Source organism: Sinohyriopsis cumingii, chromosome 2 (assembly GCF_028554795.1).
Source record: "Sinohyriopsis cumingii isolate HCF-2022 chromosome 2, ASM2855479v2, whole genome shotgun sequence".
Classification (NCBI taxonomy): Eukaryota; Metazoa; Mollusca; class Bivalvia; order Unionida; family Unionidae; genus Sinohyriopsis; species Sinohyriopsis cumingii.
In genome coordinates this window covers 170,344,647-170,358,715 of record NC_142962.1, presented here as the reverse complement: position 1 = coordinate 170,358,715, position 14,069 = coordinate 170,344,647, and the positions used below count along the sequence as shown (strand labels likewise).

Genomic DNA, 14,069 nt, shown 5'->3' with positions numbered 1-14,069 from the left:
TAGTTGCACTACAAAATACAGATAAAAAAACTCATTTTTTGGACCTGACTCTTTTCTACCGAAAATTCGCTCATTGTTGTAATCCGATTTTGTGTCCGGATTTTAGACTTTTTGGTCTCAGATCTAAGGCAAACTGGTATGAACTGCAAACAGACAGATGAGCCTTTGTAAAAAGTGGGATAAGATGGGCATTTGGAATAAATAGTGGTCTTGATACAAAAATAATGGCTCCATTTAGCAAAAAAAAAAAAAAATAAAGATAGACTTTTACCCTTCTGCTCATGCGTGAGTCAAATGGCCAATAAAAAACAATGTTTCTAACACAACTAGGCAGTATGTTATTGAAAGATCACCAGGGATTTGGTGTTTTCGGATCTATTGAGAAATAGCTTTCAAAATGTGTTTCCTACTTGATTTTCAAGCAAAAATGCCAAAAACGTCCAGGGGTTAATGTGTTAATACACATCTCACCATAGTGTACATACTGACTGAATTTATGTAAAGAAAATGCCAAATCGAAATTAAATTTGTTTCACTTGGAATAATTCAAATTTGTTTCACTTGGAATAATTAATAGGCTTTTATCTACATTTATGAGTTCTGCAACATTTGTTATCTCACATATTTAATCTGAAATCTAGGATCCTTCTACAGAACATGAGTTTATAAATCTTTTTAGAACACATTACATAACCTTTTAAATGAACAGATATTTGCCTACACAAAATGAATAATAATAATAATAATAATAATAATAATAATGACATTATTTAAAGAGGATAATACAATTAGCTAAGAACTAATCTATCTTGAGGCCCTCATACAAAGGAATTTATTTATTTTAGCTGCATCTCTGAAGCCACTGGATATATTGGGTTTGGAAGAAGGAAATATAGTGGGCATTTCGAATCTCAACTGAAATCCTATTCCAGAGCAGAGTTCCAGAGTGTTGGAAACTTTTTTAAATAACTCCTTATTTGGTTTGGGAATTTTATACAGTTTGGTAGACATCGATCGCAGGTGGGGGGTATTACCAGGTAGCCTATACTGGAATAGTGATTGTAGATATTCAGGAGCACTATTATGGGATGTCCTGTATATTAATTTGGCTTTTCTCAAACAGATTCAGTCTTTAATAAGTTATACCAGCTAAATTTTCCTTTCTTTCTGGATTGATATTAGCCCTAATACTCTTTTTTTTTTAGATGTGCCAGCTCTGCTATGTTTTTGTCATTTGAATTACCCCATACTGCATTACTGTAGTCTAAACAGGGTTGTATGTAACTGTAAAATAGTTTTCTGTGCCTATCAGGGAGAAAATATCTTATCCTACTGAGAAGCCATAAAGTTGAATTGACTTTTTTACTGATATGTTTGATATGTTCAGTCCATGATAGATTATTATCTACCAGAACACCCAAGTAGTCTATCATGACAGATCATTTGCAAATAGTTATCCTTCCATGTCAGACATAGTTCATCACTATCATGATTTGTCCTTTTTTGCCATGTTGAGATAAGTAATATTTTAGTTTTACCAGTATTTACCACCATGCCATTGCATGTGTGCAATATTCACATAACACTTTAAAATGCATCTCTTTCTTCCTGTTCCACTCCGTAAGACCCCTACTGTCAGAAATCAAAATATATAAAAGATGTTGCCTCTAGTTGTATAAGCATTAATGAGCTATTCCTTGTTTCTCAGCATAATCTGTTTCTTATCTGTGCATGAATATTTTCTGTACCTAGAACCCACTTGACAGCTCACAGGCATTGTCTTTCAGACAATTCTGCTCCAAAATAAGACTTTTCGCTAACATAAACTCTGCAGAAGCTTAACTTTGCTGAATTAGCACTATGACAACTAAAGTACTATGCTAGATTTACTATTCTATAATGCTGTATTAGGACTGTGAGTCCATTAATGCCACAGTATACTTGTTGAAACTGAGGTTTTTGATCAAATAAATATCTTTACTTTTAATTTCATTTTTAGATTCTTATTTATTAGATTTATCAGAACCTTTATGCTAGGACTATATGGTATTGTAGCATACTATTCTTCAGGGCTAAAATGTAATGAGAAAAGAAATGAAAACTGCACTCTACTTTAAATTGTCTGTATTTTCATTTAGTTTGTTTATCTGCCTTTCCAACATATAATTTCAAAATACTGCCGAAGTGAGGGGTTGACTGGCAATCTGTTTTTATCCATCCAGCATGTATATCAGATTCATATTTAATGCCATTTATTGGTTCAAAATAACTCACTTGCATCTTGATTAACTCTTTCCAACTTCAATAACAGAATATACTTCCTACTTTAAAAAATAAATGGCCTTCATTAACTCATTCGGCCCTGATCCCGTCTGTAGGCGTGATCCGGTTTCTGCATTCAATGGCTGATCCCATCTCCCGGCGTGATGAATATGTGTTAGATACAACATCTCTGATTGGTTAGAAATGGTTTATTCCAAGAACTAAACAACTATTAAACCAATCAGAAACAATTTTACTTTCATTTGTGGAAATTTGAAATGTTCAGAAGCCAAGGGCTACAGTTTGAGAGCGGTTTAACTACACGTGTTCTGTTCATGAAAAATCGTAAATGATGACGGACGGAAGAGTGATTTTTGATGAGAGCAAAAATGTGGAGTTTCTCGGGTTTGATCTTGAAAATATTGAGCAAGCTGAGGAAAGATATGTTTGGCAGTTGGATATTTTGTTAGATTTAGATTTGGACATAGAAGTTTCTAAGACTGAATCGTCCGAAGATGAGGATGCTGACAGCGATGATGATGGAGTTCTTGCGGATAAACATTGCACATAATTTTGTAAATACTGTATAAATAAGTTGTGAAAGACTTCAACAAATAGGGAAAAACTTACATCAATGTGTTGACAAATTCATTTGAAATAAATGGTGAAAATTTCGTGGATTTTATTTGGATATAAGAAGAGAAATTAAGGTAAGAGTGAATGCATATGCACGATGTTTTCAAACAGGTAAAAACTATGGGGCACAAGCAGCTAGACACCGCTTTGTGCTTCTGAGGCATAGCAGCAGAGATACTGAAAACAGTGTTGGGGCTGAATGAGTTAATGTGATCAGCAAGTATTTGCTGAACAATCTCATCATTGAAATATGAATGCCTGGAATTGTCCTTGTAGGTTTTTTAGATAGCCTGTATAAAAAATGTGCATGTGTAAAACTTCCTCAATGCAAGGTTCTGACTATGACACAATGCTTATTACAGGGCCCAGTGTGCCAAACGAATTTAGTTTAACAACTATTCATGTCAAGGAGAAGAAACCCGAAGTATAATCAGTTGCAAAAAAATACACGATGTGACAATTGCTACAATATTTCTACCATTTCTACAAGCATTTTAAGGGCTTAACGGCTGAATAAATTTGTATACTGCACAGAGAACATTTTCATATGCATGACTTTTAATTAATATGCGGGAGTTCTTGTGCATAACCACCTTCCAAGTATACAAATTAGTTTAAATTTTGTGCAAATCACTTGATCACATGCCCTGGGAACATCTCTGCCAATGGGAATTAACTTGATTTTTCTAAAATTCCACTTTACTGTTATGTTCAATAGGAAAAGACCCAAATCCTGTAAAATATTTACTAATAATTTAATTATTAGTAACTGTAAACACGTAAGTAAGCATCTATTTACAGATCCTGTTCAATTTTATGTTCTTTCATATCTTAAAATAAAACCTATGCATGAACACCAAATCCAGATATAGATAATCACCACAATTTACAATCATGTCATAATGTTTTAAAAAAGTAGAGAAAGTAGAGAAAATCATATACCTAGTTGTTACATACAACGCAGATATACTAAACTGCTACTTTTGATAATGAAAACACAGGCTTATAATCATGCAGGGACTTATAATTGGATAAAATATGCTACTTTATTGTGAAAGTGTGGTATGGGTATTGAGTAATCTGGATGAATTCCAGGACTGAATGTGTGAATGTGTCAACAGTCTTGATTTATCACAATGATATAATCCAGAATGTCCTTGAATGAAATCACAATAATCACAAAATAATGATTTAGTCCAAAAATCCAATGAATAATTTAAATAAATAATCCTTTATAACTGAACACAACTAAAAAAAATGGTATTTTGAAATTTGTAAAGTAATAAGGGATTAAATAATCCTCACCCATACTAACTGTGCCAGATAAATACTTCTGAAGACTGAAAGTTTAATTCATAATGGATTGGAGTGTGTGTGTGTGTGATTTGGATTTTTAATGTAGCTTTAGCAATTTTTCAGTCATATCGCTACGTTGTCTGCAGTGTGACAGTTTATAGTGATGTCTAGCATTGGAGCATCATGCCCAAGACATGCAGCATGATGTCCCACCCAGTCACATTATCCTGATACCCGGTGGATTAGTCCTAACACTAACCTCTTAATGCTGAGCACCAAGTGAGGCAGTCGTTAGTACCATTTTTGTAAGCCTTTGGGATGACTTGGCTGGGGAACGAACCCACAACCTCCCGCATCCAAGGCAGATGCCCCAACCACTAGGCCACTGGAGCGGTCTGGATTGGAGGCTGACTATAATCTGTTCATATTATCTTTAAATGGAAAGCACATTTTAATCTGTGAATTACTGCTGCACTAGTTTTCTTAAAATGCAGTAAGCAGTTCTCAGTTATATTAATCAAACTGCACTGAAAAAGCTATGGGTGATCTGTTTGATAACAATAATAACCATTACGTTTAAATATCATGTGACTTCTTTACTTGATGTTCTACTATAATCTAAGTGGTAAAGTCAATGCATTAACTAAACCACTGCCAACAAATAACAGAAAAATATATGCGGAAAGTGTGGAAAAAAAGAAACAGTATACCTGCCAACCCCAGAGTACAAAAATACTGACTGCTTATGACAAAATACTGATTTTCAGAAACAAATACTGATTTTTGAAACATGAACGCATATACAGCTATTTACAACACCTACAACCATAAGTAAAGTAGGATGACAACTTAATAATTTAATGACAAAGATGCATTTGTTGCACTCTTGTACCTTCTGAGTGGGCACTTTGTTCCATTCCACATTCAGGCACATGCTATTTATAGGAGCCTTTTCCACACCTTGTTTTTTCAATCATTATTGATTTCAATGTACCATCTCTCATAATGATTTAAATTCTGTGCCATATTTTTACTTAACTGTTTTTGTTCTAGTACACGAATAATCCTTTGTGATTTTACTGTCTTAAAAAAGTGTATGAAATAAATCACCATCAACAATAGCAAATGAAAGAGGAAGGTTCATTTCTAAAATAAATGTAGTGAAATGAACATATGATCAAATTACATCAAGGTTATTGCTGGTATTTATAATCATTGTAAGTAAAAGCTGTGTTGTTGATGATGAAGCAGCAAGCTGATGTTTATCAGCTTTTTAATGCTGTTTATGTCATGGGTGCCTCCATACCAAACAGTGAAATCACAATCACACAATTTTTCCTTTACCAGATGGTTTAACAGATCTAAACAAGATGGCATAATTGTCCTACCAGTTCTGTGTTCTTTTCTTTGCTGGCGAAACTTCTTAACTTCTGCTTTCCTTTTCGACATGACAAGAAGTTGAATATTGCAAATATAAGATACAGTAATGGAGGCAACTGATTTGTGCAATCCAATATGCTGGTTAAACACTGGTATGGTAGCCTCGATTTTGAATGAAACAATCATATTTTACAAGTCTATATCCCTATATACATACAATGCATTTACTCTCAGAATAGAACTATTCCCCATTCGAAACAGAAAATTGCAAGGATATTTTAAATCTAAATATTTTAAAATTAAAAAAAGGATTTTTACATAAAAAAACGTACACCCGTATTCAGGTCAAAAATACAGGAAAAATGGGACACTTGGCAGCTATGAAACAGGTTAGCTGGCACGGTCAAATATAATTGCTCTCCTGTTTTATCTGCAAAGTTTATATGATTATATTTTTTAACAGCAACCTCATATTCAAAAATACATGACTAGGTCTATGTCCGGAAAAAAATGGAATTCAAAAGTAGATAACTAATTAATGGATACATTTTAAAATGTTTTTAAAATTTAAAGATTTTTTTGAAAGCCATATGCTACTGAAAACAATAGACTCTGAAAAATATCTTACATTTACAGTCTGTGATGTTTGTAGAGTTCACATTCCTGGTTCCATAGTTAAAACTGCCATTGCATGGTGTACAGCTTGTGTATGAGTAGGGCATGTCCATTGGCTGGTAAGTGTCCAGAGGGCAAGGCATACACTTGTCACCAGATATAAACTCACCAGCAACACACCTCTCTATGAAGAGAACAAAATTATTAAACATATTAAGCACTTATAACATGATTCAGCCTCTTATCAACATAGATTAAACAAGTGATAAATAATTTTAATCAAGAAAAATCTCTTGATCAAAATTAATTTCATGTGTAAGCAATTCAATAAGTAGGTCATGAAAACTGTTCTAGTTGCAGTGGATATCCCTGCAGAAAAATAAAAAGATATTTGTCACCTGGCTTATCTTACTGATATGGAATCTTTTCAGTTTTCCACTTAATCAGTCCACTGGTGTTAGCAAACTGACATGGGATTAATTTGTTCTGGTTCATATTTAAACTAATTTATTGTCAAACTAATCTAAGAACAAACATGTTTCAAAAAAGGTTAGTTCTTATCTTTGGCTACTAAGGAAAATGAAAACATACATTCTTCTTCAATATAAGTTCATCTTTTATAAAAGTTATATTCAGCCATATCTGGACTACTGTAATGTAATTTGGGGTAATACCTCTAATTCAAACATGACAACACTTTGAAGACTCCAAAAGTGGGCATGAAATTTAATTCTAGATCAATGTATAGACAATTTCCAGGATGTAATGAATAATATAAAGATTTTAACAATACATGAAAGAATATTTCTAAAAAGGCAAAATTGCTGTATAAAGTATCCAGAAAAGCCATTCCTGTCTATCTAAGCAATATCTTTCACCAATTAGATGATGATTGTACTCCAAATTTAAGGTACATAAGAAGAAACAGAATTACATTATACCAAGGCCAAAGAAGGAATTGTTTAAGAAAAGTTTTCAATATACTGGTCCACTGATATGGAACAACATTCCCAGTGACATAAGGCAGGCTCCTAGCATTTCTTCTTTTCATAATCAATGTCTTAAATGGATGAAATATTTAGACAATTGAACAGTTGTAGCAAAATAAATATCGCCTACTGTTTTGTAGTTTTGCTTCATTTTTACAGTTGAATTTTCAATGCAGGATATTTTATATTTTATATATGTTTATGTATTCACAGATGCCTGCGCATATGTTCCAGGCTTGATACTTTGATTTTTAAAATCACTTAATTATCTAGTGTCAAGCCAGATTCTTCACATCATGTTGTATATACTGTACATATTGTACATAACAGATAGAAGGCCTCAAGTTAAATTAGTTATGCAACTAACTGAATTACCTTCTCAAAATAAAGTCTTTATTGTTATTATTATTATTATTACTAACAGGGGTAGTATGCAAAAATGACATCATAATAAAAATCATAAAAAGCAATCAAGAATACCTGCCAACATCCCTGACAACTGTTAAGCATTTTTGCAACTCAAAAAGTGTTTTTTTAAGGTCCAATGGGAGTCAGTACATGTGCCTCTCCTCCCCAAATGATGCTGAACAACTGAGAGTTATCAGCATCCATAATTCTAAAGGACTGTAAATTAAAATCTGAATAAAAGAAAATGCTTTCTCTGAAGCATTTAATACAATTTAAAGTAGAAAACAGCTGGTACACTTTGGGACCAGGACCACCTTTCACAAACAATGTATGCCCATGACTTTCATAAGTTTTTTATCTACGAAGTCCATACATGATTACAGTTGCTTTACTAACAAGAATTAAGTATTTTTATATGTTTTTTCTTCATGATTTCCTTTTATATTTAAATCACTTTACGGAAACTAACAGGCATGTGCAAATCCTAAGTTTCTTTGTAGAGAGCAAGTGTCACATAGCAGTTTAGAGTCCAATATGTTCAATATAATGGGTCTTTCTCCAAGATATTTTTAATATATGTGTATTAGAAGAAGACCATGTAAACATTCATATGTATAATGACACTCTTACTTAGCTAACACACCCAACAAATATAAAAAAAGCAAAACATTAAATCACCAATTTTACTGAAATTCTGTAAATATTTCAGCAGAAACATGACCCTTTATATACGTTTTGACAGGGTCATTAAGTGCTGATTTTCAGGGATTCATTCCATGCAGAATGGTATAGAATGTATTGGTGTGAGTAAAAAGAGAAATTTAAGCTATCGAAAAATCCAATCCAGTAGGCAAGTTCTTTTCCATAGCTACTACTGTATTTCATGTCTTTTTTCGAATCTTTTATTCTTTCATACACAATCCAGTCATCAAAATAATAAAGAGGGTGACACATTTGGTTGCATGGAAATAATCATCCTTGTAGCCCACTATTATATGCATATTAACAGTCAAAGCACATGTGCATAGGCGCACACACACACACACACTGTAAATAAGCCCAAACTAGTTACATTGTGTATATACAGTACATAAATCGGGAGACAATGTGAAAGGTTTGTGACTTTATACTTTAAGATGTAAAGTATTTGTTGAATCAAACAGGTTCCACTTTTCTTCCATTGAATTAGATTAAAATTAGATTAAAATTAAATCATTTATATTTGCACTTTATCTAATTTTCTTTGGGATTCTATTCCAAATTAGTGACCCTGGATAGTGAAAATTTGTCTTAAAGAGTTCTTGATAATGTTTTGGGATGAAAAGGTGGTTAGCCAAAATTGATCTTAAATTGGGAGTGTTGCCTTGTTTCTAGCACAAATTAGTTAATTGGGATACAATGGAGAAATATTATTTAAAACTTTGTGCATAACTCTAGCCTTTCTGAAAAATATGTTCAATTACTGTTAACACTTTAATATCATTCACTGTATTTGGGATGTTCTCAGCATTATCTAGGATAAGTCTGCAAACTCTTTTTTTGGATTCTTGTCTAATTATTATCATCATCATAAAGACTATATCAACAGCGCTTTCTCAATAACTTGTGTCTGGATCACTTGCACGCACATTCATAATGCAAGGTCTGGCACGGATCCCATTTTCAAACTAGAAAACACACCCAAAAATTGGCCCCTACTGAACATGATGAAATTCGGGATGAAAATGAGACGTTACTCATTTTATCATCAAAATTGGTGGTCAGCAACCAGATGAAAATGAAACCATGACAGGTTACTCATTTTATCATCAAAATTGGTGGTCAGCAACCAGATATTTGAATCAATATTATGAAATTCTAACATTTTATAAAGAGTCCATGTATTCTGTTAAATTTTCTATTCAAAACAGTATCTGACTAAAATTTGATCAAAGAAAATGTCACAAAAGCCTATCGGTGGCAACACTTTAATAAATAAATACCAATTAAATAAGTTTTGTCAACTGAAATTAATATTTGGTTTCAGTGTAATCATCATAAATGCATTATACCCTCTTGAATCCAAAAGTGAAAAATGTCAGACTACCATTACTGTAAAATCTTTGGGCATTTCTATGAGTCCCTAATAAAGTACTGACTGTTTTAGTCTCATATTTGCTTTAGTATTAGTTGCTAGTAACCTTTCAGAACTTGGGTATCTTGAAAAAAATGTAATTTACATAGAAAATCAAACAACTTCATTTGAAAAGCAGTTTTCTTAAAATTATTCCCAATGTATGTGCAATGATTCTCCATGGGACCATAAAACTCTTTTGCGAGCAAAAAATAACAAGCACTGACAGGCAGGTTGGCAGATATATTTCAAATGGTGATGAAATCCTGGTGCATACAATGAAAAGTGATCCTGCAAAAAATGTCGGGTCATTAAATGAACTTCTTAGTGTTTCTGGTCATCAAAAGTTTGGGTACTGACTGACATTACAATCTGCTGCAGAGGTACCTCCATTGCCATAAGTAGTGTTTATCAAAAGTTTGGGGTACTTACTGACATTACAATCTGCTGCAGAGGTACCTCCATTGCCATAAGTAGTGTTTATCAAAAGTTTGGGGTACTTACTGACATTACAATCTGCTGCAGAGGTACTTCCATTGCTATCAGTAGTGTTTCCTGCTGGACATGGCTGGCAATTGTCATCTTTACCTCGAGTGCGATATGTACCTCTTACACACTTCCTGCAGGAAGCATCACTTCCAGAGGCAGGTTCCTCACCAGACAAACAGTCATCTTGAATTAGAACCATATATATGACCATTATCTTTTCCAAAGGAATGTGACTGATCCTAGGGACAACTTGATACAGCATGTTCTATCTTGTATTCACTCAAAGGAATGTGACTGATGCTAGGGACAATTTGATACAGCGTGTTCTATCTTGTATTCACTCAGATATAAACATGAATTAGTTTATAATATAATCAGGTTGCAGTTGCTGATATATAAAAATTGTTAATTTTCTAAGGCAAAAAAGATAACAATAATATAGAGACAGCTATAAGGTACTACAAAATTTGGATTAGAAGCATACATACTTTTTAAAAAATATACACGTGTCAACAATAAAATACAACAATTTGTGCAATTTTCATATTTATGCCTACCAACCAGACTTAAAAGAACACTAATGACCTGGGTAAGGTTTCATCCATATATCTGCAGGGGTTTAAAAGTGACAGCCTGTACAAGAAAATAGGTCAGTTACATACAGTTACCCTTGTTGTGACCTTGCCTTTGAGGATGGTGGAAATGATTCGATAAACGAGACACTGTCAGGTCAAGATATATAAAAAGCTAAAGTTATATTAAAATAGCTTCATAGATTTAACAGTTCTACCCATGCTGGAGTGAGGTTGCTGATGTATACTTTCCCATACCATGACCTGGGCCTAGAGCAAGGGGTTTCGCAATGATATGTGACACTGTCTAATAATAATAATAATGCTAATACTAAATAATTAAATTAATATTTATATCTAGATATGATAAAAAATAACACATGTAATAACAAACATATCTAAACAAGTTGAAACCCTCCTTCCATACCCCATGTGCAGAACACCCCCAATGTTTGGTTCAAGTGTGTGATATTTCTCTATAGAAACCATTCTTCTTCTTTTAGTCACATTGACCTTAACCTTAGAACATGCAAATTAAAAGCCTTCTTTCTTGCCCTAAGTGCATACCAGTTGCAAAATTTGTTTGATGTAATATAGAACTGATGTTGCTTTGCAGAAATCTTCTTTCAGTCTGTGACCTTGATCTTTGATATTTTTGGTGCAAAATCAATAGGGTTTTTCTCCACACCAAGTGACCTTTGACCTTTTGAACATGAAATGGACAGGATTCTACCTTGTTCTGAGTGAAAGTCAATGACAAGGTTTGGTAATTGTAGGTGGTGGAGAACACAAGTTATTTTGTGGAAACCATTTGCAGGGGTGGGGTGGTCACCACACCTTGAAATTGATAGCTTCTTCTTTATCCCAAGTGCAAGCCATTTACAATGTTTGGTAATTATGGATCGTGAAGAACTTTAGTCATTGTTCAAAAATCATTTGCCATCTTTCATTGACAATCACACTAATTTTTAACCTCTCCAGTCCAAAACTGACCAGTTTCATCTTTACCCATTACAAGTTCAATCCATCCATCAGGCTTGGTAACTGTAAATGGTGGACAAATGGACGTTTTGTACTAAGCAGACATAAAATAAGATGTGGAACATTTTTCCCTACTGCTTTATTTCTACCTTGTCCTTACATAGAATATATCTGAGGATATATGAAGGCCTGGTAACACCATTCTGAAATAGATATCTACTGATGAGTGGAACATAATTATTATAAATGCTAGCATTCACTGTTAGCTGGTCCAACACCCTGTCAATAACTTCTGCAATATCATCATCATGTTCAGAATCCATCACATATATGCAAATATAAATCTAACACACCATAGTTAAGTACTCATCCAGATAGAATAGAAATGCTAAACTAAATGTCATATTGGTGAAAATGATGTTGATTCTGTATATGTGAAAAGATCTGCAATGACAGTGTCCTGTTTGATAAAAAACCAAAATGTCACTGATTATTTATCAACAATATCATTCTACCCAACCAGGCTTTAATTTTAGTTAAGAGAAATAGCTATCATCCCGACTCCTGTACCTTTAAGTGTTACCAGTCTATGCTCTTAAAATAAGTAACAGAAAGAGTGAAGACAACAAGCTTTGTAAAATTTAACAAATAATTTATTTCCCTAGAACACAAAGTGAAAAATGAGATAAAAAGAACTTACGGTATTGCGAATTAAACCCAAAAATAACCAAAGAATTAAAGACACAAGTCCTAGTAATAAAAAGTTTTGAATAAAACTTTCAAGTCCTGATGAGATCCAAAATTGAAGGTGGTGATATGTCTGATATGGCCTGCAAAGTGCTGATGAGTCAACAGTCTCTTGTTGAATCACAGAAATAATTTTCCATGTTTGAATTCAGTATAAATTCCAATGAATGTCTTTAACCAATAATTTTGTCAAAGCCCTTTTGTATTTCCAGAGAAAATAATCATTTGATGTCATTAATAAGAAGAAATAAAATTCAGCCCAAACTGACCACAACATACAGTGCAACCCCAATATAATGCACCCCGTCATAATGCGAATTCAGATATAACATGGTTGTGTCATGGCTACCGAAATTTCCTATATTCATTTGCACAGGAAAAAATATTTTTTGTTCAAAGTGCATGAAATAGTGTATAAAGAATGTGTTAACATTATGGGGAAGAGATCATGTATGAATTCAAATTTAATATGATTGTGGCATGGTTCCTGAAATTTTAAATACATGTATGTGTATTTTTCTCATACCGGAAAAATTTTTTTTTTTTTAAGTATGAGGAATAGTGTGTTAAACGTTTATTATCATTTTGGGAACGAGTTCGCATATGAATTTTAATGTAATATGATTGTGGCATAGCTTCTGAAATTTAACAATATCACCAGGTTCTTGAAGTGTTATGCCAAAATAAACATTATCGGAAATGTTACTTACTATTGATCCATGAGTAAAGCCAGTAAGTTGTCTTTGTGATTGTCTTCAATTAATTCTGTATACAGTCATTGCTCAAACAATAGCCGACACGTTTCTTCTTTAACTGCATAAACAACCAAGCAGCAGACAATGCAGTGGTTGATAAAAGATTCTCATAATTTAATAAACATCAAAAAACGAAAGCCGCCAACATGTTTGGTCGGCTTAGTGGTGTTATTGGCATTGTTATCAGTTGACCAGTAAATAATGTCTGCTTTTTTAGCTGGATACTGAAAGGGTATGAAATTGTGCATGCATTCAGCTTATAAAAATTTATATAAGTGACTCGTGACCATTGCAGGTCTATTGCACTTAGTTCTTGGGTTATAACGTTTGTTTATGAACTTGTTATTAATTTCCTATTTTTTATAAAAATATTTTACCATTATGGAAAAGCAAGTTCACAAATGCAAGTCGTTCTCTGCACTTTGCACAATAATTAGTAGTTTTCACATGTTTCTTTCGATATTCACAAAATCCAAAGCAAAAGTTATCTGCAGGCTGAAAGCATGTGTTGATTGGTAATTATTCTTGCTGTAGTCATTCAAACAAATAGGCGTGTACAAGCATTAATTACTGGAAATTTGCAACGGATAAATTTACACGGAAAAGCATGAGAAAATTTTAGCAGCATGAAATTTGTACAGACACCGTTCATAGACCCTGGAACATAATGAACCATACACGTGCTTCGTCTTTCTTAACCTAATTTTGCTGTTCATTTTTCCCACTGAATTCAGACAAATTTTTTAATAGTTTAAATATGTATGCAATTTCTGCAAAAGAATTACATATATTACGGATTAATTTCAAGCCCCAAAGGTACGATATC

The 14,069-nt window shown here is 33.2% G+C and overlaps 1 protein-coding gene across 1 annotated transcript in view; it reads right to left on the bottom strand.

Moving 5' to 3' along the window:
* Positions 1-14,069, bottom strand: part of LOC149806285 (uncharacterized) — a 478,750-nt gene that overhangs the window by 244,356 nt on the left and 220,325 nt on the right. Inside the window, exons 32-33 of the mRNA XM_089935589.1 lie at positions 10,204-10,371; positions 6,203-6,373 (exon numbers count right to left, since the gene is read on the bottom strand). Coding sequence (XP_089791715.1) covers positions 6,203-6,373; positions 10,204-10,371 — 339 coding nt within the window. The remainder of the gene's footprint in view (positions 1-6,202; positions 6,374-10,203; positions 10,372-14,069) is intronic.